General features: G+C 50.1%; 9 protein-coding genes across 9 annotated transcripts; 6 read left to right on the forward strand and 3 right to left on the reverse strand.

Moving 5' to 3' along the window:
* Positions 1-1,144: 1,144 nt before the first annotated feature.
* On the forward strand, positions 1,145-1,513 carry COCCADRAFT_87312 (uncharacterized protein; the record flags this gene model as incomplete). The annotated part of the gene is made up of 1 exon (XM_007710761.1): positions 1,145-1,513. One exon carries the CDS (start codon positions 1,145-1,147, stop codon positions 1,511-1,513), a length of 369 nt encoding a protein of 122 aa, XP_007708951.1.
* A 3,065-nt stretch (positions 1,514-4,578) lies between these two features.
* Positions 4,579-5,766, forward strand: COCCADRAFT_33898 (uncharacterized protein; the record flags this gene model as incomplete). The annotated part of the gene is made up of 2 exons (XM_007710736.1): positions 4,579-5,259; positions 5,314-5,766. The coding sequence occupies 2 exons, from the start codon at positions 4,579-4,581 to the stop codon at positions 5,764-5,766; spliced, it is 1,134 nt and encodes a 377-aa protein (XP_007708926.1).
* Positions 5,767-7,538: 1,772 nt separating this feature from the next.
* COCCADRAFT_87259 (uncharacterized protein) lies at positions 7,539-7,853 on the forward strand (the record flags this gene model as incomplete). The annotated part of the gene is made up of 1 exon (XM_007710762.1): positions 7,539-7,853. A coding segment is annotated over one exon (315 nt), but the record flags the coding sequence as incomplete, so codon positions are not given.
* Positions 7,854-8,473: 620 nt separating this feature from the next.
* On the forward strand, positions 8,474-8,707 carry COCCADRAFT_87258 (uncharacterized protein; the record flags this gene model as incomplete). The annotated part of the gene is made up of 1 exon (XM_007710763.1): positions 8,474-8,707. A coding segment is annotated over one exon (234 nt), but the record flags the coding sequence as incomplete, so codon positions are not given.
* A 453-nt stretch (positions 8,708-9,160) lies between these two features.
* On the reverse strand, positions 9,161-15,026 carry COCCADRAFT_2202 (uncharacterized protein; the record flags this gene model as incomplete). Its single annotated transcript, XM_007710708.1, has 2 exons — positions 9,161-14,515; positions 14,565-15,026. The coding sequence occupies 2 exons, from the start codon at positions 15,024-15,026 to the stop codon at positions 9,161-9,163; spliced, it is 5,817 nt and encodes a 1,938-aa protein (XP_007708898.1).
* A 1,444-nt stretch (positions 15,027-16,470) lies between these two features.
* On the forward strand, positions 16,471-17,250 carry COCCADRAFT_2203 (uncharacterized protein; the record flags this gene model as incomplete). Its single annotated transcript, XM_007710709.1, has 2 exons — positions 16,471-16,619; positions 16,698-17,250. 2 exons carry the CDS (start codon positions 16,471-16,473, stop codon positions 17,248-17,250), a joined length of 702 nt encoding a protein of 233 aa, XP_007708899.1.
* A 36-nt stretch (positions 17,251-17,286) lies between these two features.
* On the reverse strand, positions 17,287-21,429 carry COCCADRAFT_87438 (uncharacterized protein; the record flags this gene model as incomplete). Its single annotated transcript, XM_007710764.1, has 4 exons — positions 17,287-19,701; positions 19,764-20,104; positions 20,191-20,427; positions 20,481-21,429. The coding sequence occupies 4 exons, from the start codon at positions 21,427-21,429 to the stop codon at positions 17,287-17,289; spliced, it is 3,942 nt and encodes a 1,313-aa protein (XP_007708954.1).
* A 444-nt stretch (positions 21,430-21,873) lies between these two features.
* Positions 21,874-23,142, reverse strand: COCCADRAFT_87296 (uncharacterized protein; the record flags this gene model as incomplete). Its single annotated transcript, XM_007710765.1, has 1 exon — positions 21,874-23,142. The coding sequence occupies one exon, from the start codon at positions 23,140-23,142 to the stop codon at positions 21,874-21,876; it is 1,269 nt and encodes a 422-aa protein (XP_007708955.1).
* Positions 23,143-23,729: 587 nt separating this feature from the next.
* Positions 23,730-25,106, forward strand: COCCADRAFT_87303 (uncharacterized protein; the record flags this gene model as incomplete). Its single annotated transcript, XM_007710766.1, has 2 exons — positions 23,730-24,689; positions 24,744-25,106. The coding sequence occupies 2 exons, from the start codon at positions 23,730-23,732 to the stop codon at positions 25,104-25,106; spliced, it is 1,323 nt and encodes a 440-aa protein (XP_007708956.1).
* Between the last annotated feature and the right edge of the window lie 1,001 nt (positions 25,107-26,107).

Raw genomic sequence — 26,107 nt, forward strand, 5'->3', positions numbered from 1 at the left:
ATGCGAACATTTGAAGAGGATCCATTTGGTAGCTTTTTCATAGAGCAGTTACAATGCGGCCTTTAGATTTTGAGCTCCTGTGGTGACGCAAAGTAAGTGCAAGAGGAGTGTAGACACGCTCTACTAGCTACCTATAATGGACACAATACTTTTTAAGACTCCTATAATACAAGCATCTTTCTTGATTTATTACTTACAAGTTGGCGGCTGGAAATAACGGGTCATGGTTCTAAGAATACTATACTCGCGCTTGTGAGCGATGTCTGGAGACAAGACTTGAACCAAGTGTAGACTAATCATTAGCAGCCTGGTGAGTGAACCATTCAGATATGCCATATACTTGGTCTTTCCATAACCCATTCATGCATGATCAGCTTTGTTAAACTAAATTTCCATTAAGTGGCTATTCAAGTTTTTTGAAGAAATTGGTGGCCACGCTAGATAGTGGTCGTAATAGTGTTTGTAAACTGTGTGAGCGTTTTGTGACAGGGCGAACATTGATCTTAAAGCACGCATGGAAACAAAAGGGAGCCGTTACTTGGAGGGGCTCGTTGCATAGCAAGATATCCAACAAGGACTTTAAATTCAATGCTCTTGGCTATGAAGTCGCCCTGATGGCTCAAGATCAGAAATACAAACAATATACCTAGATACTGAACATGTACGAAGAGGATGACGAAGTAGTTTAACGTTCTGACAATTGGAGTTGATAAAATACTAGACATGATAAGAGTAGTTAGTAATTTATAAACTACGGTTAATTCTAGAGGATTATTGAGGCAGTAGATTATAAACAGTATATTGACACTAACTATATCTAGTGAGCTTGCTAGTTTTATTATGCGATTTCGTCTTGACATTTGAGTAATATCAAAAGCAACCTGCTATTTCTGCCCTCGGCCATACCATGTATAGTTCTATCCACAAAATAACACTCTAAATAGACCAAATCATACGACATTATTCTGGTCCGGCTGAAAGTTCTAGCTTACCATCAGCACTCGTGTCCGGCAACCGTGCCGCGCGCCACCGGCCAGTTGACACACGCGGTACCAAGAGTCACCGAAAAGTACGAAGATTCGTTCGCAAAAGCAGGAGAGTGAAAATTGTATCTACATGTATAATCAAGACCAAAAAGGCTAAAATGAACTATATTTTGCAGGCAACCTATCTGGGCGAGGTGCTAGCGAGACGTACAGAGTTTCCACAAACTCTGTTTTTTAAATTCGAAAAAAAGGATAAAGCCACCGGAAAAGAAAAATTTGCTTCGTGTCAGACTAGACGGTTTACTCTTGTAATCGGCCCAACGTTTGTGCCGGTAAAAAGGTGGAAGAAGAGGGATGGTATGACCATGGGCATCCCCTACTTACTTGGAGTGCGAACATTGAATAGACGAAAGGCCAGTCTTGCTCCATTGGTAGTTTTGATATCTGCAAAGGAACACTACCCGAACCCAGATTTGCATGTGCAGCAAATCATCAAACCTAAATCCGTGCTTGGTGACTGTTGGTGATGCAAGGTTTCTAGCGGTTGACAGCCACGATCATAACGACGATACAGTCAGCATCCAAGACACGTTCAATACGAAAGGAGTACTGTGAAGCCCATAAAAGGAGAAAGATTGCCATCGCTCGAGTAGTGATAGGTCACTATGAGCGTAAAAAAGTCTCGGCACCAGATCCGAAATCTCGGCGTTCTTGTCGGGCGGATGATTGCACGCGCGATGTGGACACCGAGATGGTCGGGTAACACAGCGGACCCTGTGTTTCCTTTGTGCAGAATGCCCCCTACAGACCGGGATTCGCATGTCTGCTGTGATAGGAAGGTGGCTGTGCTGAAGTTACACAAAACGGTTGTGCAGATTAACCGTGATGGACGTAGAGTTTGCGTCTCCTGACCAAGCGAAGGGGTCAGGGATCAGCAGCGCAGGATATAAGGATGCTCAAGAGACTTTTGCTTGAAAGTCGATCAGCGCGAAGAAACGTGTTTCGAAGTCACACACACCAAAGCGGTTTGATTTTGGCTGTTTTCTTTTCTTTTTGTGGTCTCTGAGCGATCTCATGTGGTGGGGATAGAGGAGGGAGTGAGACTTGGCAGGGCTGAAAACGCCAGAGTGGGTTTCAGCCCACCCACACTTAACACAAAGCGCCATTGGTTGTTTTTGTTGTTGCGCACAGAATGCAGGGATAATGGCAGAGGAACGCCACAGCGACGCATCTGGGAAACAATCCAACAAGCAACGAAATTGCACAGGAATCCGTTGAAACGGGCGGGCAGTGGCATAGTCCAATCAGTGGGTTACTACACCCACGCTCTTGTAACGGTTGCATTAGCAGGGCCACGGCTGGTACGTCCTCGGCTGAGATTGCGCTCCTCGTAACGGAACAGATCCATCAAAAGCGTTTTGCGGGAATTGTGGCGAGCATGCGCAAGTGCAGCGGGCCCCGATTGCCAAAAGTCCATAGTGGAAGAATTCCGCGAAGGAGCAAAGACACCCTCGTACTGTTCGTCTGGTCATTTGCTTTCCTTGGTGCTAGATTTCATTGCGGCGTGCGTGGCGCACCACGTCAATGGCACTGGTAAACTTTGCTGATGATGTTTAGTACATATGTCACGCACCCGCGACTGTTAGCGCCTTCAAAGTCAGGCCAGGTGAATGCTAGTTTGTATCGCATAGACGTCATCGGTGGCTTTTTGGACCTCTGCGTTGTTTTTGCCAATGTGATTTTTCGTTTGGTGTCGCACTCCGATGGTCAGTTCCATGCCAATTGTTCCATCCCCACCAGAACTCTTTAACACTTATGCGACACACGTTTGTTGAGAGAATAAGGCAAGCCCTATTGCGGCACAGACATGCGTTTTTTTTGATTCCAGAAGACGTCGCGTGTTGGCTGCCTGACACTCTCGCCGTAGTCATTCGACAAAAAACAGAGTCGGTGACGGAAATAGCACCGTATGCCGTGGATGCCGTAAACAAGTACACTATGGTCTGGTGAGTACTAGGCTCAGGCTTTTGGCAGCCATGAGGATAAAGAAACAGGTATAGCGTTATTGCCTCCTCGTGTCCAATTGCGCCAAGGTGGGGTAGTAAGCACATACGGCGAATTGGTGTTTGGATGGATCCTTCACGCCACACTTCCTGCTCGTCCTACTGCAATATAACCAGGCGCACAGCGAATATCGAACCCTCAAAATCTTTCGTTGGTCTTTGATTAAGAATACGATGGTGTATCGAGGGTCAATTTGAATTTTTGGATCCTCATGAGCTCAAAATAGTAGTACTATCTAGATCGTCCGAGCGGAAATTGCAGCCCCACTGTTAGTCATAATACTATGGCGCTATCTGCGGGGCTTCGGTTCTAAGTAGAGCAAGTACTTCCACACCAAGGGATTGTCTACAATGTTGCCAAATGGGCGCAAACATACATCCACACGTGTACGTGTACACATGCGCAGACCGAGACGATTCGAAGTACCGGCTTCTGGCCCCGTACGACACTATTAGCTGGCGTCGATAGCCCCTTTTGGCTCGTCACAAAGGTTCCTAAAAGTCATAGCATGCAGCCCTTTTCCCCGCTACCGGGAGTCCACGGTAGTCTGGCCCATTCAGTTGATTTGTTGGCACCAAGAGCATCATGTTCCCCTCACCGAGAGGCAGTTAAAGTTCATGTGCATATGTCAATTGCCAACGATGACGACTAGGCGCCAAGTCGTGGTACATGGCCATGGTCATGGCTATGGCGGCGCACGTGGAGTACGTGCTGCCAGTTCCGAGCATAGCACAGGGCCGTTCCGTCTACTATGGTTCTATATCTGGGTCCCGGACAGTACCAAATCGCCAAAGCAAAGTTGAAGAACACGATGTCTCGGCCCACCTATACGGCTTTTGGGTTCTAACTTTGGTCAGAATCGAATCGTTAGCTCAAGACAGGGCTTGTAGGGAGATGTGCAGACCGCCCTTAAGGATAGCAGTTCGTTTGTCATCCGTCGTCATCATCAGCATTCGGGCGCCGGCGACGTCCTTACTCGATTTTTCCTTGGTTTCGTATGCGGCAGAAGAGTTAGGAAGCTAGGCCATGATTTACTAGGAGACTCCCAGGCAGCACAAAGTAAGCCTGACAAGGAAGCTCGGCAACGTCGAATTAGCCACAGGCCAGAAGCGGCTTAGGCGCCTCCTTTCTCATTCGCCTCCGGTGCAATAGCTCGTGTAAGCTGACTTATTTGCCAATACAACGTTGCAGACCTAGGCCACCTAGGGAAGAAGCGTTTTGTCCGTATTTCCAGAACCCATGACCAGGTGTCGAAAATGGGAACCCGCTGGGGCCAGTGGGCCGTAATGATCTGCAGGACAAAGCGCCCACCCACGCTACAGGCAGAGGCGGCCGGTTCATGCAGGTCCAGCTATAAGGATGACAGGCCCGCCCGGGTTCAATCTCTTACCTTTTGGGCAGCTTGCTCGTTTTCTTGTCCATACGCAGCTCCCGTTCGCTTTTGGGCTACAGTCATTCGTTTTATTTCTCACCAAGTTTGCCATTCGCGTACCTACAATTACATTTAATACAACACCTCGCCTTCATCATGCGGACCGGACTTCTTACGGCCACTTTGGCCATGACCGTTGGCGTTAACGCCCTCCCGTCGCCCCAAGTAATGGCAGGATCGCTCACGGCACTGACGGCAAAGTTATCCGATGAGGCTACCAACCTGCTGACGGATTTGCTCAATGGTGTCGCTAAGGCGCTGCCCGCTGAGGCCTTCAAGACGGAATATTCGCACACGGCGGTGCCCATCGAGGAGGCGAGAGCTCAATTGGAGCATTACACTTTCAACATCAGCGAGGTGATTGACTTTGGGAAACACGAAAAGCGTCAGAGCGCCCAGAGATGCTCGAATCCTCGTGTCCGCGTAGAATGGGACCGAGCGAGCGATACCGACAGGCAAAAATACTTCGATGGCATCAAGTGCTTGATGGGCCGCTCTCCCTCGGGTCAATTTTCCCAATCCAAAAGCCGATATGAAGACTTGACAGCGCTCCACCAGCTTCTCACACCCAACGTCCACACCAATGGCAAGTTTATTTTCTGGCACAGGGCTATGCTTCTTCTTCTGGAGCGCATGATGCGTAATGAATGTGGGTTCGATGGACCCATGCTTTGGTTCGACGAAACTCGCTATGCTGGCCGCTTTGCGTCATCCTCTCTGTTCAGTTCCAGATGGCTTGGAGGCCTCGCAATCAACAACCAGTGTGTAAGGGATGGTGTAAGTTGAGACCAATACTGCATTCCCAGACCAACGACTGACTCAAGTCTGCAGCAATTCGCCAACCTTATCTGCAATGTCGGCCCCGGTTCATCCAACCAGCCTCATTGTCTGTCGCGCAACGGTGATGGCTCCCTCACCAAGAATTGCAACCAAGAATACATCGACATTTGCAGCAACTACCCAGACTATGCTGGATTCACCAGATGTACCTTCGTAGGCTACCACTCCTTCGGCCACAACGGAATCGGAGGCCCCATGATGGATGTACAGGCCTCTCCTTGTGAACCCTTCTTCTTTTGGCACCACGCCTTCATCGACCGCAATGCACGCCTCTACACCAACAAGAACCCACAATGGCTCTCTCAAATGAACGGAGTCGACGCCGCCGGCAACCCTCTCACTCTCGACACCACGGTCAACACCTACGGAATGATGCCAGATCTCACCATCAGGGACCTTGTCGACACTCTCAGCGTGCCGCTCTGCTACAAATATGACTACTAAATATTCTCTTTGTATTGTTTCATGCCTTGCGACGCGTCTTTGGGTGTCTTTTCGGACTCCATTCCGCAAGAAGCCTGTTTTTGGGGTTTTTTTTTTCAGATACTATAATTTTACACCCTGTGTATACACTTACTCTTCTTCTATGCGCTCATCCTCTTTTTGACTTTTAAAATGATACAAATCGCGCCGAATACGCCATGATGAATTGATGTGAACTGGTTGCTGCGCCCAGGCAGCAAAAAGGTCTGATTATGGGAGGTTGATGCTAAAATGATGTGGGGACTGTGTAAGAATGTATTTGCTCAACGTTTTTTGGTGCTTTTTTGAAATGAGAGCGGAGCTGAAAATCTTGATGTTGAGACGGCACCAACGAATGCGAGATTCTCATCCAAGTCCCGAGCCTTGCCCCTAAGAACATGTGTACCGAATTGCGCGGGGAAGGTAGCCGAATCGATGTCTAGAGTCGGCGGGGTGCTGTAATACCTGGGACCAGCCATGCTCTTCCAAAGTCTTGACCGACCATACGAAGTTACTTTCTGGGCTATCGTTTCGAGAGTTGGACATTGGCACTGTTCACGATGTGTGTTTGAAGATGCCTCAATGTCGGGCTGCGCCTTTTGAGCATTGCTGCATTCATTTCTCGTATAGTGAAGACAGGGCAGAATGGCCTGTTGCGTAGTCAGGGCTATGTGAATTCCGTACCAAACGTGTCCTCACTGTATGAGAGTGTTGACGAGAATAAATTTATCTTTTTTTTCATGGCTATGTCAATGTCGATATCGAGACACCCCTACTGATCCACTTGCGGAAGCAGTAACTCGCCTTCGTGAAAACGTCTCGGAGTACAGAAAATATCTGGAGGCGCCCCAGAAATTGGTATTTGCCAGTCATCGACACGAGTAGTAGTTTTGATACCTTGACTTTTTCAGGTTGATAGAAAAGCTAAAGGTCAAAAAGGTGCACTAAGCGTAGTGTATCTTATCCCGCCTGGTCTTTTCCTAACCATGAAATGGTGACTTTGTGAATAGAGTGGAAAAGCTCATCTCTAGTTTGCCCTCCTAGCATCGGTCATGCCTTTCTCTCGACGTAAAGGTGGCTATGCCAACATCAATTGCACTTGGTCGTCCACCTTGTTGACTACCCAGTGAGCGGGAATGGAATTTTCCATAAACCATATTTCATCCTCTACCGCTTCAGAGTATGCAAACTACTCATATCGGTTCGGGGCGACAAGTCGGAAATTTGGTGCGTGTGTTTTTAACGTTGCAAAATCGTGCCATCAACATAGCCACGCCGAATACTGACAAAGATACCTCCGCCACTTATCCAAGTTAGGGATATCGCGAATGCACCGGATTTGATATCCATGAGATTGTCTTGAACAATATGCAAAGATGTTCGCTGTCGCCAATAGGACTAAAGTACCCAAAGCCAGAAGTATTGCAATGAGAGGCGATCGGACCAGCAAATCCATAGTTCCTATAACAATCAGGGAGTAAGGATACGCTGAAGAAGCGGCTAAATGTACAGAAAATGGTACGCATAATTCAGGAGACAAAGGGATGAACAAGCCACCACTACTCTACAACCTTTTCACGTAGAACGCCGCATCACGTGAACAAGGGTGACCTCGAGCATCCCAGAAAACCAAACCGATGAGGCTCAGCCAATACACCTCGAGAATCGGAGTGAAAACAACCAGGATGATGACACATTTTCGTTCATTACCGGTCCCCCTGTTTTGATCGGCTGTAAGCAAAACCTTACGGCAACATGCCATTTTGGCGTCGTCACCCTCAAGCAACGGTACGGTAGCTACCGTTCCCCTTGCTGACGTATGCACTCTTGAATATCCTCGACAAAATCCCAAAGCTTTCTGCTACTCGTTCAAAAATGTGCCTTCGCGGCACCAGTACTTGCACCGGTATGCGAAACGATATTGCCCATTGATACATGCGAAGGCCGAGTTCCATGCGCCAGGGGAGGCTGCGCAGTGGAGTGTGGGGTATGGCGTTCTCATACACCCGTGGCAGGAAAGTGCATCGTGTTCGTATTGTTCGCGGCAGTATATGTGCAATAGTCTTTAAAAATCGACGCCTGGCTAGAGAGCTCGCTGGAAGGCAGCCTAGCTGCCCTACATCTCTCCCTGTTACCAAACTGCTCTTTAGCACCAGGCGTCTAGAAAGCTAGCACTAGCTTAACTAGACAAAGGCCGAAGCACCATAGTNACGCAATACAGCANAACGTACCAAATTGTAACTAGTCAGATAGAACGGCCTTTGGCCAAAGTCCTACATAGCCAACGGCTGATACAGGACTATAATGGAATAATAATAATAATAATAATCGACGCCTGGCTCTAATCAGAACGGCCGTTTGACCCATTTGGTAGGAAGCCAGCCGGGCCGAAAAGTTTATATTTGCATCCATGTCCTGAGAGCAGGGATAGCTTGCGTGGAATCGAGATGCACAGCCACGTACCTTTTGCCCATACCACCTCATCCAGGCAAAATTTTCGACGGGTGTCGCACTTGAAAGCGCTCGCTTGGGGTTCTGGGGTGGAGCCCGCAATGGCCTCTGCGTCGTGCTCGGCTCCCCCAGCCATAGCTGTCGCTGCGGGAATGAGAAAACGTATGTACCATACGAATTTCATGACGACGACTGAAGCTCAGGGGTATGATAGATCGGATGGATCCCTTGCAACAACACAAGGGTAATAAACTTTACTATCGACATGCATGCCAAGTTTCCCGATGAAGACATTGATATACCAGATGCTGCTCATCGTCATAACTTTAAGGAGACTTGTCAAGAGGGACAGGGGTATAATAATATAAACATATATGCACCTCCCCGCTGTCATGCAACGTATAGAGGACCCAAAAAGGTACCGTTAATTCTACCAAGACCTGACGATCGAATATTGCGCGACGCTTCATAAATGATACACGCACCCATCAACAAGCACACTGTGTTCCACGATCTATTAAGCTAGAGCATGCTGGTGGACTTTGCGACATATGCCGGGGTTTTGTACAGCATTCCTATCAAAGTAACTGGGAAAACACAACTGCTTCAAGCTTAATTCGGGGTTACGCTGCGTGCTTAGGTACCGCGTTCATGACAGCTTTGTGATATGGCTATGGTGAGTGAACCATATTGGACTTATAGGATTTCATTCAACAAAGTACACAATATTTCCGGAGAACTTCAATATTCTAGGAAACATCACAAGCGGTTACGCAGATGGAATCATATAACATGTATGTAACAACAACACTAAGAACATTGCATTAAAAAGTACAAGAAACTACAAATACCTTACATACGAGATCTATCATCAGCTGCCCCCAGAATCAAGCAAAAATCACCTCACACTCTCCCCCCCTCACACTCAAAAAATATTCTCCACAGCCCTCCCCTCCATCAAACACTCCAACGCCCTCCCAACCTCCTCCAACACCCCCTCCGCCTCCCCAATCCACTCCTCAAACGTCACAATCTCAATCCCCAACTTCTTCCCCCCCTCCTTCACAAACGCCTGACACTTCCACTCTCTCAACGGCTCACCATGCGGATACAGCGTCTGAAACTTCGCCTCGACGCCATTTCCAAACGGCAACTCCTCGACCCACGCCGGCGCCTGATGCACGACGGTATCGAACCACTGCACCTCGTCCTCTTTCCAAGTTGTGCAATTCTTGACAATCTCGCCGAAGCCCATGGATTCGTACGCGGCGGAGGTCATGTGTTGGTGCTGCACGTAGCGTAGGAGATCGAGGTAGGACCAGGATTTGGAAAAGGGTACGCGGAAGGGAATGTATTGCCATGTGGGGCCGAAGATGCGGTCGGCGTTGGGGGCGCCGACGTTGCGGCCTGAGACGACTTCGCCGAAGACGACATCGGTGAGGTTGAGGCGGCGGGAGAGGACGAGGGCCCAGGCGGCGGTGGGGAGAGAGCCGATGGTGATGTTGGCGGGGCGGCGGGAAATGTCGAATTCTCTGTAGATGTCTGCGGGGCCGCGGTGGGTGAGTGGGATGCTGGGTTTCAAGACGGTCATTTCGGAGCCGGAGAGGAGGTTCGTCCAGTATGGGATTGCTTTGGGGATGTTGTCCAGGACGACGTGGTTGACGTGTTTGCTAAAGGGCACGGTTTCGGGGACTGTGGTCCCTGAGTAGAGAGCGGAGAGCTGCTCAAAGAGTATGGGCAGGCAGATTTCGTCGTACTGGGCGTGTGAGATTCGGAAGACGAGGGTGGAGGCGCCGTTGGTATGTGTGAAGAGGTTGAAGGCGACAAAAGATGATCCATATGGCTTGGGTGCCTCGATGTCCTGTTTGATGCCTGCCTGGATGAAGGCGTCAGCGTCTTCACCTTCTGGGACTGCAGTCTCGGTGTAGGGCACTCTCAGTGAGGATAGAACCACACCGAGCGTCAACTCGTCGTCTTTGACGAAAACAGTGCGCAGAACCTCATTGCGTGCCACAAGCTCCTGGCATGCTTCCTCCAGCTTCTGACAGTCAATCGGAGTTGCAAACTTGATCAGCTCGTAACGCAGTGAGTATCGTGGTAGGTCCACAGTTCCCTCAACTGCGAGTTGCTGCAGTGGTCTTGTTGGGTAGATATTTGTGATCTCCCATTCCTGATTCTCAAGGTACAGGCCAACACGATCTGGGCTGTGGAGGTTGGCATCCTTGCCCAGCGCGATGAAAGGTGCATCAACATCAACCTTGGATTGCGATGGAGCCTCTTCCTCAGCTGATGAAGCAAGCTCGGCAAGAGATTTGCTCTGGAAAACCTGTGCAACTGTGATGTTGAGCCCTTGCGCGCGAGCATCCGAGACCAGCCTCATTGCGCCAATAGAATCACCCCCCAATTCAAAGAAGCTGTCGCTGCTCTTGATATCGGTCTTGGCCATACCTAGGATACGGCTAAGAATTTCCGCCAGCTTTTCTTCCCGTTCATTGCTTGCTGAAGCGGCCAGGTCAGACAAGGAGCTGCTTTGGAAGACCTGGGCAACCGTCAGGTTGAGGCTTTGAGCGCGGGCATCGGAAACGAGACGCATAGCACCGATAGAATCTCCGCCCAAGTCAAAGAAGCTATCACTTGGCCTGATATCTGTTTCCTTCATGCCCAAAATACGACTCAGTATACTTCGCAGCTTCTCTTCGCTGGGCGACAGTTCCTTCATGCTAGCATCCATAGATTCGGGCCCATCAATCGGCGACATGCCCAGTGCACTGTCACTCATGACATCCCTTGGTCTCAAAGCCTCCGCATCTCGAGCTTCCACTGGATCTAGGACTGCTACATCACCCAGCTTGCTCTCGGGATTACCCAAGAAAGCATGAACAATGCGGTCGAGTACAATAAGCGCCCTCTCCATTGCCTCTTTGCTGATGCAGTTGGAGTCGAAACTAGCCATGATCAGGAAGCCGTTCTCTTCAAGCGTGCAGACCAGCATGAGAGCATAAGTGTTGAACTTGAGCGCCTCGCGTGCTCCCTCCTCATCATTGGCGGGAAGGAATGTGTTTGCAGGAGTCTCGATACCGACTGTGCCCCAGTTCTCCTCTTCTTTGGGGTGTAGTACAAGACCGGTACGAAGGTCACAGGCAACACGTGCATCCTTGCTCAGACGGCGGATATTCTGGAGGCCCAAGTGCTCATGAGGAATTTGTTTTACGGTCGCAGAATGGATCTTTTGGAGGTACTCGGAAATGGGACGATCGAGACCAAGGCGGACGCGGATAGGAATGGTTGTGATCATTGGCCCTTCAATCTGCTCGATACCGGGGACAGGTGCGGAGCGACCGGTAAGTGTTTCGCCAAAGACAATATCTGGGTGGCCCATGTACAGCGATGATACAAGAGCCCATGCACCGCGGATGATGGTTGCTAGGGTAAGCTTGGAATGCGCTGAGGTAGGGACGGTAACGTAGTGTTCAAGCAGGGAGTCGGCCTGAGTAGTGTATCCCTTTTGCGGCAAAGGAGGGAACTGGTGGGGGCTTGTGCCTTCTAGGCGCTCCTTCCAGTATTTTTGAGCATCTGCTGGATCGAGACTGATGAGATGCTTGATAAAGTGTTTGAAAGACGTTGGTCGCTCGGTATCAAGGCCATTGAAAGCACGATTGATGCGATCGAATACAAGAGGCATCGACCATCCATCATAGACGGCGTGATGCATCGTGATGACAAAATTTATCTGGTCACTTCCAGGCTCTTTGACGAGGCCATAACGGAACAAGGCAGTCCCCAGATCCATAGGCTCATTCCGATCAAGTCTGAGGTACTCAGAGACATCAGTGCCATGCTCGCGTACTAACTGCCCATCCTTGAGTACAACTTGGAACAAGCCACGACCAGTGAAGTTGACGATCCTCGTTCGCAAGATTGGTGAGCCTTCCGTAGCGGTGTCGAACGCTTGTTTCAAGCGCAATGCCATTTCTGATGGGAGTGTCGCAACACGCTGAGCAACGTATGCATCCTGGAACTTGGCGGACAGGGCAATAAGACCTTCCTGAAGAGGCGTACAAGGATAAACATCCTCTACATTCGCAGCATCAACGCCGCAAAGCCTCGCGCTCTCTTGCCGTGCTGCATCGGCATCCCAATCCTTCCCAATCATCGAGAATGGAAGGACTTCATTTGTCTCTTCTGCAGAGACTGGTCTGGCCTTTTTAGCCATAGCCGATAGCGTCGGGTTAAGCATAATATCTGGTACGCTCAACACGATTCCTTCATCTCTTGCAGCAGCTACCAATCTCATTGCTCTCAGAGAGTCGCCGCCCATGCTGAAGAAATTGTCATTGGCGCTGAAATCAGCGTCTCCGCCAAGCAGCTTCGCCCAAAGCGACTGAAGCTTCAGCTCCATTTCTGTTGTAGCCTCCTTCTTCTCGGATACAGCCGAGTTGAAGCGGCGGAGATCCTGACGAGTGACGGAAGCACCAATCTCACGCAGCCGCTTCCGATCCGTCTTACATGAGACGAGCAGAGGCATCTTCCAGAGCGGAATGTAGGCACTGGGTATCATGTAACTGGGCAGGTCAACAAAGAGCTGCTTCGTCATATCCCTGAGTGCGCTCTGGAACTTATTTGTAAAGCTTCCGAAGACGTTGCCGTCGAGGTGACGCATTCCGTTCTTCTTCTGCTCGACAAGAAAGGCAACCAATGTCTGCTCGCCACCATTTGGTTTGATGACTTCAGCCGCTAGCTGCGTATCAGGAGGCAGATGCTTCTGCATGTTGAATTCGATTTCAGCCAGTTCGATACGCTGTCCGCGTAGCTTGACCTGCTGGTCCTGGCGTCCGACGAAGATGGGCTCGCCATTGCCATCTGGGTCAAAACGCACCAGATCACCAGTCTTGTAGATGCGTCCATGTCGGCCGGGATAGCTCTTACTTCCTTTGAGCAAGAACTCAGGGTCTTCGATAAAGACCTCCTTTGTCTTGGACGGGTTGTTCAGATAACCATTACCGACAATGGGGCCTTCAATCAGCAACTCGCCAACTGCACCAACAGGTACTAGCTTGTTGTGATCCTCAGGTTCGGTAAGCCAGAGGGCGCAGCCCTTGCGTTTGCCCATTGTGATGTAAGGTTTGGCAGCTACATCATCGTTGATAGTGGCTCCCACTGTCGCCTCGGATGGACCGTAAGCATTTACGACTCTGGTCCTTTGACCCCATGACATGGCGTCACTTATCGAGACACCCTCACCTCCCAGCGCGATAGATTCGAGATTATTCAGAATATCCACGTCCAAGGTTCGAGCGACCGACGGGGTCATACCGGCAAAGGTGACTCGCATATCACGCATGGCGCCACTCATGTCGTTCATGCGTCGCTCATCCGAGGGTGTGCAGAGTGTGGCGCCATGCGCCAGTGTGCAGAGCATGGAGTCGATGCACACATCGAAAGCATAACTTGCAAAATCCAGTACGCGAGAATGAGGATAGTATCCCACAGCTGCAGCACGCGGTATCGCACCAGACGTATACTGGCTGTGGGTGAGGATACATCCCTTGGGAACACCTGTACTTCCGCTGGTGAATTGAATGTACAATGGCTGATCCGGCGAGACAGGCGGAAGTGTATTGTTCGGCTGCTCTGCCGTATAAGGAGAAAATATTTTGTTGAACTTGGATTTGGATATCGGGATGATGGTAGCAGAAGGTGCCACTCGCGCGGCAAGGGCCGATTGTGCTTTGGAAGAGAGAAAAAGTTTGGCATTGACTTGCTGGACCACCGCTCGTAACCGACCTTCCGGCTGGGCTGGATCGAGCAGTGCAAAGCATGCGCCTGATTTCATGATAGCGAGCACTGCTACTGACGTCCATCTCGACTTTTCGAACAACACTGGGATAATCCGGTTGGACGAGTCATCCAGCAATCGCAGTAACTTTGCCAATTTATCAGAGTAATCTTCGATTTGGCCATACGTCAAGGTGCCATCCCAGGCATCTATAGCAATCTTTTCTGGATGCAACGCAGCTCTCTCAGACACCTTTTCGTGCATACAGAAGCGAAGCTCCGGCTGTAGAGGCGTATTCCAGCTCCACAGCTCGTCAAGCTCATCTCCTGAGACATTGTGAAAATGGGAGAGCGGATGATCGACATCTTTGAAAAGTGTTTCAAGAATCGAAGCAAAAAAGTGTAGCTGTGAAACAGCTTGATGTTGAGACATGGTTGTTGTTTGCCATGTTGAGGTGGCGTGTAATGTGTCTTGTCGAACATTAAGTAAGACTTCAAACGTCCACTATGTATTGTTAGCTATGCATTTGATTCAAATGTACTGTAGGACGTACCTCTTCATTAGCGCCATCATTGAAGAAAAGGGTAGTCTCATTGAGCGTGAACTGATTCGACTTGACGCTGCCGATCTTCGTTCTCAGGCTAGCAGCGGTTTGTTGGTTTGCCCAGTCGATGTCAGCGACAGAAATGCACTGTATCGCAGCATTTTCTTGGTCCTTCTGTCCCCAGGTGAACTGGTGGAAGATGTCTCGTTGGTAGCGTTGTATGAGTATTGCCCAGGCTGTCAGGACAGTGTCCAGCACTGAGTCTCGATCTGTGCCATTAGGCAGATGTACCTGAATATCATTTGCTTTGGAAGGATTTCCATTTGTGTGCTTAGCTCCAGTGAGGTTCTCTGATTGCAAGGCGTGTTCCTGAGCGTCGAGACCATTGCTGCTCTGTACCTTCTTCGCAGCAGGCTCCTCGGAAACGCCACTAAAGCGCACCGTGTTTTCTCTGCCGTTTGGAAGATGCATCTTGTTATCCAGACTAGAGTGTGGTCTCTTCATAACTAAGAAATAAACGTGTTCCCCGACGTCGGCGGTTTGAATATAATGTCAATCTTGGTGGAGCACGACTCAAAAGCCCACTCTTTAGTAGTAGATGATTCCAAGAAGATGCATAACGAGACCACCCGTGCATCAGCACTCTCTATTCAGTCTTCATCCCGCAGTTAGGCCTAGCACTCCATACACCAGGTTCGGGTGACACACCGGCTTTCGTCCATCAGTCCGCTACGGCCTCTTGATCGGACTGCTGTCGGCACCACTGCTTTCGTACATCAGACGAAGGCAAATTCTGCTCATTTGCCCCGGCAGACAGCTCGAGTCGGCTGCATTGCTCATTCTGTAACGTAAGTGGGCAGGGAAGAAGCACACTCAGGACAGTACCGGGGTTTAGTTGTAATGAAAACTCTCCTGACAATGGATAACCACCCCACATTTAGCGGATCAGATAATCTTAGCGCCCATGGGTGGCGTCATGAGCATTCATCTGATAAATTTGGTGGGCGGCCAATGCAAGCACGGAACGGCCAGCCTGGGAAAAGCGCATGCAGGGTTACGTCGCCAAATACGCCCATGGGTTCCATCTGATAACGGCAAGGGCTCCGCATCCTTCCAGGGCTGCCAATGATGCGCTTTAGGCCCGCCTACTTTGCTGATCCATGGCGTTTGGCTGCCAGGGGGGTGTGCTGCATGGCTTTGAGAAAAAATTATCTGCCGAATGTCACGGGAATATTGGGATTGGGGCCCGCCCGACGCCCAGCGTCAATTACTCTGCCACACCTGCATCTGAAATCAGCGGCGTATATTCTTGACCTTCCTATGTCGTAACGGTCATTCATACTTACTCTGTTGCTGGTCTCGTCATCCCACGCAGCTGACAAGGTTTCAGGCTCGGTCATACACTCTAGCCCGGGAGGTGTAAAGTTTCGCTTAGGGCGGATCTGATAACTTTGATTGACACTGCAATGGACTATAGCAACACGTCCAGGGTCTCTCCGGTAGGGATTGTTTGTCCGTCCACGGCACAATATTTTTTTCCCTCAGCCCGACGGCCATTGAACGCTAGTTTCCGCGCGATTTATAGTGCAGCGGAGCAGGTGATCAATTCAGTGATCGGCAGGACATGCTTGCGGACAAGGCGCGCCATTCTCGTCCGGCTCGTTCTCTCAACATTTCTAACCGATGTTGAATGCGTCGTGAGCCTCGGCACCTGTAGTGTGAAACTTAGCTTTGTAGTCATTCTCCGAGATCGTGAATATTTCATCGTAATCTGCACGGATTTGTTCACACAGCTGTCAAGCCTTGTCGTATCATTCATCCATTATTCTCCTGCTTGAAGATCATTTGGTCTAGGACCCACCTCTACTGCTTGTCTACACTACCAAACAGTTCGATCTTCGATCAGCCAAAAACAATGGGTTTTGTGGTACTACCCGCTCTTACACCCGACATCAGCGACGTGTATGATGTGTATTTTGAGACCTTCAAAAACAACCCGGTTACACGTGCCTTGTTTCCCTCGGCCACAGAAGCCGATTTGCTCAATCCAAAATCCGAGTTTCGGTACGTGTGCTGCATTCTTGTCTTCCCCACCGTCTTTTGCTGTCGCGTAATATTGCAATGTGGGCTGATGTCGCCAAGACAGGGGCACACGAATCATGTTCAAGAGTGGTGGAAGACCAGCCAAACGCAATATACTTTGAAGTGTGTCGACACCGAATCTAATAGAATAGTCGGCATGGCAATTTTCGACATATACATTACACCCAGTGACTGGAAGCGCGGCGAGATGTCTTGGCTCGAAGGAAAAGAACGAGAGCAAGCCGAAGCATTGATCAGCCCGCTTTGGGAGACTAGAGAGAAGCTCTGGCTCAACGAAAAGTACATGTATGGCCACGTAATAGCCGTTCATCCAGAATATCAGCGAAAGGGTGTCGGGGAAAAAATCTTTCAATACGGCATTACTATTTCTCAAAACACCGGACTGCCGGTTTACATTGAAAGCTCAAAAGACGGTGTGCGCTTTTACGAGAAGATGGGTTGCAGGAGATTGAAAGAAAACCTGAAACCTTCGCTGCAGAGTATCAAATCGGTAGAAGGTAAAGACTTGAAAGTAGATGATAATCTTCCTTTGTTCGTATGGTTACCAGAAGGCGCAGAGAAGAGGCTGCCAGATGCTGTGCAGTTGGCATAAGTGCTATTACGACCTAGAAATAGTATAACATAGTATCTATCCCAACATTTGGTGAAGGGCATTGACACGGTAGCTTTCGCTCCGCTGTACAAGCTCTTCGTGCCGTCCCTGGTCCACCACCCTCCCAGCTTCAACCAAAAATATAACATCAGCCCTTGCAATCGTCCGCAATCGGTGTGCAATTGCAATTACTGTGACCCCGTGACCCTTCACCGCGCGCTCAAGGCCAAGTTCCAGGGCCTTTTCACTTTCCGCATCCAGCGCACTTGTGCTCTCATCGAGGAGAAGTAGTTTAGGCTTCCGTATCAGAGCTCGCGCAATGGAAAGGCGCTGACGCTGTCCACCAGAAAGTTGGTTGCCACTGGATCCACACTCCGTGTCGTATCCCTGTGGAAGTTCCATGATGGTTTCGTGAATGTTTGCCAACTTGCAAGCTTCATGTATCTCTTCATCTGATGGCACATGACCAGGTCTCGCTCCCAATGAAATATTGAATTTGATGCTCCCTTGAAAGAGTACATTCTCTTGTGGCACGTAAGCAATATCGTCCCGGAATGAGGCACCGTGATGACGCGATATGTCAACACCATTGATGAAGATGCTGCCCGTTGAAGGAAGATAGAATCGTTCCAGGAGTGCTAGTACAGTGCTTTTTCCTGCGCCAGAAGGCCCAACCAGAGCACAAAACTGGCCTGGTTGTGTTGAGAAAGACAGTGATGTAAGAACTGGAACACCAGGACGAGCTGGGTAGGAAAATCCAACATCTCGGAATACAACCCTAGCGCCGCCTTGTGCTGATGTTGGTGAAGTTGACTCAGCCAGCGCCTCAACATCGTCTCCTTTCTCCTGGAAGTCGTTATTGGGTGTAGATTTTCCATTTCTTACGCCGGATGCGTCTGTTCCCAGTTCAATGAGCCCGCATATGCGTGAGATGGCACTCTTTGCCTTTGCGATTTCTGGGGCGAGCGTAAATAGCTGACCCCAGAGCTGGGCGGAGATGAGCATTGCAATAAGTATGATGAAAAACTGAGTCTGGGTGTACCTTCCCTCGATGATGTTCTTTGATCCCCACCAATAGGCAAAGGCGTAGATGAAGCTACCACAGGAGTTGGCGACAGCTAACCAGACATTCGTCTTGAAACTTTGTTGGACCATTTCCTTTCTGGGAGCCTTGAGAGATCTTCGGTACGTCTGTAGGATTTCATCCTCGATTGAAAGAGCATGCACTGTTTTGATGTTTGAGATCGCTTCAGTTGTAACACCAATCGACGACGAAAATGCGCCAGCGTGCTTGACAGCGAAGCGACCAATTGCGCGTAACTGCATATACCCGGCGCCAAGAAGCAGAGGCACTACCACGAGGCATACGATTGCAATCCGCCATGCGATGATGTGCGACAGGACGATGGCGGCTACAAAGTTGACCACAACGGAAAACAAAGTCCCGACGATGGAACCGCTGAATCCTGCTAGTGAGTTTCCATCTTTGGTGATGTACTCAAGTAACATTGAAGGATTTCTCGCCTCAGACTCATGCCATTGCAGAGGTTGGTGAAGGAGTGTCTGCAGAGTTAGGTTACGAACCTTGTAGATCAACCGTTCCGAGAGAAGACCAAACGCCGCCCAGCTGGTGAAATTGGCAAGGAAAGCGATGCAGGCTAACATGAACCAAAGCCCGGAGAGCAGCTCGCCTCGGGAGCGAATGTAGTCTGGATCATTACAGGGAGCCATAAGGCCCATAATGTTACCGAAGAGAAGACCAGAGCCACAATATTGGCCGCCGACTATCAACGCTGCGAAGAACGCTAACAGGATAAGAAGCGTATATGGCCGGGTCAAGGGGAGCATCGTTTTCCTGATAGATCCCGCAATAACGGCGCCTTTGATTGGTTCGACAGAGTCTGAGTTGCTCAAGTCGTTTACGGGCGTAGGGTCAGCTTCTTGCGCTTTCATTGTCTGTTTTTCGTCCGACAGAGTATCGACATCACGCGATTCCAGACTGGCTCTGGAGCTGGAAGGACCATCCTCTGTCTTGACAGTCTGTAATCGGACCATGTCCGCATATGATCCGTCCAATTCCAAAAGTTCTTCATGAGTACCTTGCTCCAAAATATTGCCCTTTTTCATGACAATGATCTTAGAAGCAGCTCTGATCGTTGAAAGTCGATGCGCGATTGAAATCACAGTTCTTCCCGCAGAGGCGCGTTCAATAGCGGCCTGGATGCGCTGCTCGCTTGCGGAATCCAGAGCTGCAGTGGCCTCATCTAGAATGAGAATCCTAGGGTCCCGAACGAGCGCTCGAGCAAGGGCGATTCGTTGCTTTTGCCCGCCACTAACAAGACTTCCGCTTGAGCCGACAGAGGTACCGAATCCGAATTCTAGCCTGTCGATGAATATTGCCACGTCGGCGAGATCGGCGGCGTGTTGCACTAGTTGCACAATCTCCACAACCTGGGTATATTTGTCTTAGCACAGCGACTTTTGAATTTTAATTCTTTCAAAACATAACTCACCTCTTTACCAGCTTTCTCGGCTGCTTCATTGAGTTGATTTCCTTTCCTGATATCTTCAGCGACCCCAGCAAGAACTCCACTCAACAAGGTCTTCTCTAGATGAGCATGAGGTGGAGAGTTGACTAAGCCGAGGGCGATATTCTCAAGAATGGAGCGATCTAAGAGCGATGGTTCTTGTTGGACTAGACTGATGAAGCCTCGGAGATTTTTTATGTTGATGTCTTTGATATTACGGCCATCAAGGAGCACATCTCCTGACTGTGGGTCATAGAATCGACTAATCAAACTCGCCACTGTCGATTTTCCGCTTCCAGACAGTCCAACAATGGCGGTCAGTTGGCCTAGGGAACCATTTAGTTAGCATTCTAGGCATTTCGAAATTTGGGAGGCGAGATGAGAAATTTCATCATGAGCGAAGTATACGCACCGGCTTCACATTTCAAGGAAATGCTGTTCAGCACAGGATGATCAGGCCGGGATGGGTATGTAAAAGCCACATCGCGAAACTCAATCTCTCCGTCTGCTTTGGAAAGCTTCTCCGCAGTGGTGGAGGTGTTGTCGATGGTGGGTTCGGTTTCAATGTCTTTTCGCAATCGCTCGAATGCAGCTATGGCCCCTCCGAACAGTGGTAGCATGGGCGCAATCTGACTCAGAACAATAGCACCTAGATTTCCAACGTTAACATATGAAATTCGCAAATCTAGGTATCGAGCTTACCATCTAAGAGAATAAATGTGACTGTGTAGATCTCTCCAATAGTCGCACTACCCTTGCCCTCAAGAGAATCTGCGACTCTGCGACTACCCTGCCAATAACCAAGTGCACTAGCTGAGAAAGCAATGAAATAGAGCAGCCCAGCCTGAATAGCAGCAGCAGTTGCTTTCTTGATTCCCTGATCTCGTGCACTTTCCAAATGTCCCTTGAACTTCTCTTCCAGTCTGGTATTGGCCCCAAGAGCATGGACAAGACCGACATGGCTAAGAGCTTCAGACGCGATGGCGCTAGCGGATCCAAAGCATTCCGCCAACTTGGTACTATACTTTCCGACGAAGCGGCCTCCAATTACTGCCATGAGCAAGAACGCAGGGATCAGAGACACGAGCATACCCGCTAGCTCAGCATTTTTGATGAAGCCGACTATGTATGCTGTGACACAAAAGGATATGCAAGTCAGAGCAACGCCAACCTTTTCACCGGTACCACTTTCAATTGCCTGAATGTCACCATTCAGACGAGAAGATACTTCACCGGCTTGGAGTTTATCGAAAAAGGTCATATCTTGTCGTAGGAGATTGCGGAGGTAGCGATCCCGAACACGTTGAGCCAACCTCTGGGAAGCTAGATTCCAGCATACCAGATGCGTGTAGATGCAGGCAAAACTGGCAATGGCGATATAGACCAGGAGGAGAATTTTGGGTGTGATATTAGATTCCTCAGATGGCGTGGAGCCGCCAGCCTGGTTGTTACAGGTCACCGTATTGATTTCATCGACGAGTTGGCCGAAGACAATTCCTATGAGTGGGAATGGCACGCCTGCTGCGATGGCAGCTATGCTGCCAACGAGAACAAGTATCCTGTCGAGCCATGTCGGATCCGCGTAAAAGAGAAGATGGAGGAAGCCGAAGAAGGGCTTAATAGAGGCCCGTGAGGGCATGCTGATGGGCATGGAACATACAAAGAGTGTTCAACTGCTGATGAGGAGGTGTCTCTTGCCGTACGATTTCATGAAGCTGTGCGAGGACACCTGCATATGGGCAGCTGGGCGCCATGGCCCCATTGAGAGGCGACGGCCAGGATCGACACGGGGCGGGCGGTGGAAATTGCTCGCGGCGTGTCCGTTGGGAATGGCATCACGTGAAATCAATGCGTGGTAGATGCAATAGTACTAGAGGATTCGTAGAGTAGGCACGTTGCATGGTGCCAATGTGGGCTGAGCTTGGGTAGTGGAGAATGGACGTCTGTGTGTGTGACTTGGCAGCAGGCGATATTCGGACATGGTCAGTGCAACAAGTGTAACTGACGCACGGGCCGCACGGATTACTCGGAAGATCAGATAAAAATTTCGCTAGCTCTACACCGTTTTGGACAACCGCCACCCACGTCGTTCACTCTATATCCTTGCTTGCACTTGGACCGATGCAGCACCATCCCCTACCTCCTTGGACCCTTTGGATGCCTGGCGCACAATTTCTCCAGCCATCAACGCTACGTCCTTGGCCAGTGTCCGCCCTCCATCGGACTTTGAGGACACCAACCACAGCCGACAACCCTCTGCAATAGCGCCGCGCTTGAACTGCACCTCTTCCAGGCTTTCTCCCTTGGGCCGACAGCCTAGGATGATCGAATCCACGCTCTGGAACAGGGTAGAGTTTGAAAAGGGACTTGTCGCCGTGTCTCTGATGATGACATTGGAGCCCGAGCATGCAGCAGAGGAGTCTTTTCCGATAATGACGCGGAGTCTGAACTCGCCCTTGGATTGGACTTGCTTCTCGTAGGCACGCATGTAAACTCTCTGAATGTGCTCTGGTGCTTCCGTGACAGACGGCGTCTGACAGCTTGTCGGCTTCGCCCAGATCGAGCACAGCTGGGGTTGTGGAGGCTTTGCATCGTCCAGAATCCTCAACGGAGCAAGCGAATCGCTTTCCGTAACTACTGTAATGTTGCCCAGGCGAGGACAAGATAGTAGATCATCTACGATTTCTACCATATTCTCGCCAGAGCCGACTACGGATACGTTGAGTCGTGGCTCATTGGCACCTCGCAGCTCGTTTCTTCGTGAAGGATAATCGTCCATGGAGATGATACGCTGGCCCGCTAAGAAGTTTGTTGTCGGTAGTGATTGTGCGGTTGGTCCACTGGTCCGGGACGGAGACGGTGCAACAACGCTCCTCGCTCGCACCACCCATGTTTTTCCAGTATTATCTTTGACGGCTACCTTCCAGCCTTGTACAACATCTCTTTCGACTTCTGGGGCTACCCCGACAACTTCGCTACCATATCGTACGTCGTTCTTGAAATGCTCAGCACTCCACTTCATGTAGTCGGCAAATTCCTCTCTCAAAGGATTGAGACGGTCGGAGTTTGCAAACTCGATAAGCCGCTTGCGATTTAGAAGGTAGTTGACGTAGCTAAAGGCTGTTCTCGGATTCCGAAGTGTTGCCAGGTCGTACATGAATGGGCTTTCCATTCGTGTCCTTGATAAATTTGAAGTCGAGCCCCATGAGAATGACGGCTTCTTTTCGATGAAAAGCACTTTCAACGGTGCTCGAGACTCGCTATTCGCAATAGCCGTAGCCAGCTGCGCTGCCCCGAAGCCAATGCAAACGAGGTCATACAAAGGGGTAGGTTGCGCCATCGATGAAACTGGTGCTGCGTTCATAGTGCTGCTTGTTTCTTCGGCGGAAGTTATTGTGTGGAAGATGATAGAACAAGGACAGACACCGCGCGCTGTTATGTTTGAAAGCTGCAAGTTCTAAAACGTGATACGACACTAGCAGTTTAATTTCATACCACAGCAGCGATCATGCACAACTCGTACGTAGAACAAAAAGATCCGAGCTTTATCCAGCAACGGCCAGACACCCCGATATCCAGGCTCAAAACAACGATGTCACCGACAGCTAGTGTGGGCCGCATGGATGGGCTGTAAATGCACGCCACACATGTACGACAACTTGCATGGGTTTGAGGGTGGCAGCATAAGACCCACATAGTGCGATCAGCCACCCACCCGGGACTTTCATCGTACCACGGCCACCCACGCAAGCGCTGGCAATTGCTGCCCGTCAATGGCTAGCATACCCACATATTTTGTTCCGGTTACTAGGGACAACCTCGGTTAAACTGCCCCGGGGCAGCTGTATCCAAGTTGGATGCCTTCAAGCAACACATCCCGGCTATGAAAAGGCTCTTTATACAATCTTCTTGGGTCTCCCCTTCTACCAGCGCAAAATCCAATATTCGAAAATGAGCCAACAAACGAAGCCAACTGCGGCAGAAGAACCATTCATTCTCAAACTTCCTCACCCATATCTTACGGCATACGCAGTCGTCAATGACGCTCCCAAAGGAAAACCTACCAACAACAAGATCCGGATTTCCTCGGCGAACACAACTGGCAAGGAGGTCACACCTCCAGTTGTATTGCACAATGAAGATATCTCGTTCAGTGGCATCGGTTCACCGAGCCAAGACAGTGGGCCATCAAAGGGAGACAACAGTTCTTGGGCACGCGCTCGACGATCACCCCATGTAACTGTTACCTGGAACCAGGATAGACCTACAGTTCCACAGGTCTGGCTCATCGCTTATGCGTTGGTCTCACTGCATCCTCTAGTAGAGAATTTCCGCGTTATTCTCTCCGGCAAGGATTCCAAGTCACTAGCTCATGAACTGTATGTCACTGGTCTCTTCCACCCACATCCTAAACCGTCTAGAGCAGAAGCACCTCAAGACGGCCATCTTCTCTTCCGAGGCACCTTTTGGCAGGGTGCCGCATCTCCGTTCGGAGCCCGCCCGGTGTGGGCGCCACACCTCGATGCCTCCGGCAAGCCAGCCAGCAGACAGTATCCCCCTTTTCCATTTCAGAATGCACCAAGTACTCAATTTCCAGCTTTGCCCCGACATACTATGCATCCTGTTCGGGAGCCCAAGCCAGAGCCAGGGTCTATCATCTATAGCCGATGGATACCACATTTGAAGGAACACTTTACCATGGTGGCTCTTGACTACACCAACGATGAGCATCTCCGCTTATTCAACAAGTGGCAGAATGACCCACGCGTAGCTGCTGGCTGGAATGAGACCGGTACCCTTGATCAGCACCGCGAATATCTCCGCAAACTGCACGAGGACCCCCACGTGCTCACCATGTTTGCCGCGTTTGACGATATTCTCTTTGCTTATTTTGAAGTCTATTGGGCAATGGTAGGTGTTTATTTCTGCTTGCCGTCATGTAATTACGTACTAACAAACATATAGGAGGATCACATGGGCGCCCACTACCAATCGTCGCCGTACGATCGGGGAAGACACTCCTTGGTAGGGGATGTAAGATTCAGAGGCCCGTACCGTGTCTCTGCATGGTGGTCGGGCCTAATGCACTACATGTTCCTTGACGAGCCGCGCACATGGAACCTAGTGGGAGAGCCGGCAGCCACAAGCAGTACTGTTCTGGCTTATGACTTTGCCCATGGTTTCCACGTTGAAAAGCTTATGGACCTCCCGCACAAAAGGAGTGCACTCATGATGGTTAACAGGGAGAAGTTCTTCACTCTGAGCCCATTCACATGGGATGGAGAGAAGAAGGTCAGGCCGAGTCTCGACGCAGGTGCCAAATTGTAATTGATCACGTAGCGCTTTTTCCCTTTGATATCTCATAATAACACATCATCAATCAATACTATACACGACAATATTCAATCGTTGGAACACTCACCATCCGTGCATGCTGCTTCTCCTGAGTTCCGGAATGCTCATATTCTAGAGTATGTGTAGCTTCGTCTGTACCAGGGGACGACTCATACCCGACATTAGAGAGTATTTGCATGTCCGTCACAAAACATGTGATGACAGCCATGCCCCCCCCCCCCCCGCGCTGCATCCCACATGCAAAATGCGGATCAGACATTTAGCCGCAAATTTTTATCTGATCCGTCCTGTGCGTAGCGCCACAAGAGGGTGTGAACTGGCCGTGCGAGCAGAACCGAGCGGCCTTATTGCTCGGATATTGGCGCACTAATCCGACGATGGGGTGTGTGGGAGTGTGGTGGTGGATTGCAAGACGTAACGGCATTGCAGCCGGCAAGACCCAATGGGCATAGCCACTCCACTTGATGTTTCCAACTTGTGCAAAGCTCCGCGAGAAAAAAAATTTACTCGAAGCGCCAGCATGACGTGACAATGCCTGATGAGGCAGGCCAGCGGATCTGATAACGCTCCATGATGTTCGCCCAGCCACTAGTCGGTCTTCCCAGCCGACCCTGTCTCCACGCAATACCCCATGTGGCGACGCTAACTTTTGATCTGATAAAAAAGTTACGTTTGATCTGATAAAATTTTGCAACGTCAATGCGCCCACTATTGAAGCATTCCATTCGACGCTCACCGACATCGCACCAGCCATGAGCGGTAATTGATCTTATCAGATGAGATGAAAGGCGGTCCTTCGCTGGCTGCTGTGACGACAGGGATGAGCACGCCCCTTGCTGTCACCAGGCGCGGCTAGAACTGCGCGGCTTGACGACGGCTTTGGACGATCGCCCTTCCTTCGAAATAGGGTCCTCGCCATCATGTGGAGACCCATGCTGGGCCATGCCATGGCGCTGCTAGTTGCATTGTGTCGG

The sequence above is a fragment of the Bipolaris zeicola genome (assembly GCF_000523435.1).
Source record: "Bipolaris zeicola 26-R-13 unplaced genomic scaffold scaffold_21, whole genome shotgun sequence".
Lineage (NCBI taxonomy): Eukaryota > Fungi > Ascomycota > Dothideomycetes > Pleosporales > Pleosporaceae > Bipolaris > Bipolaris zeicola.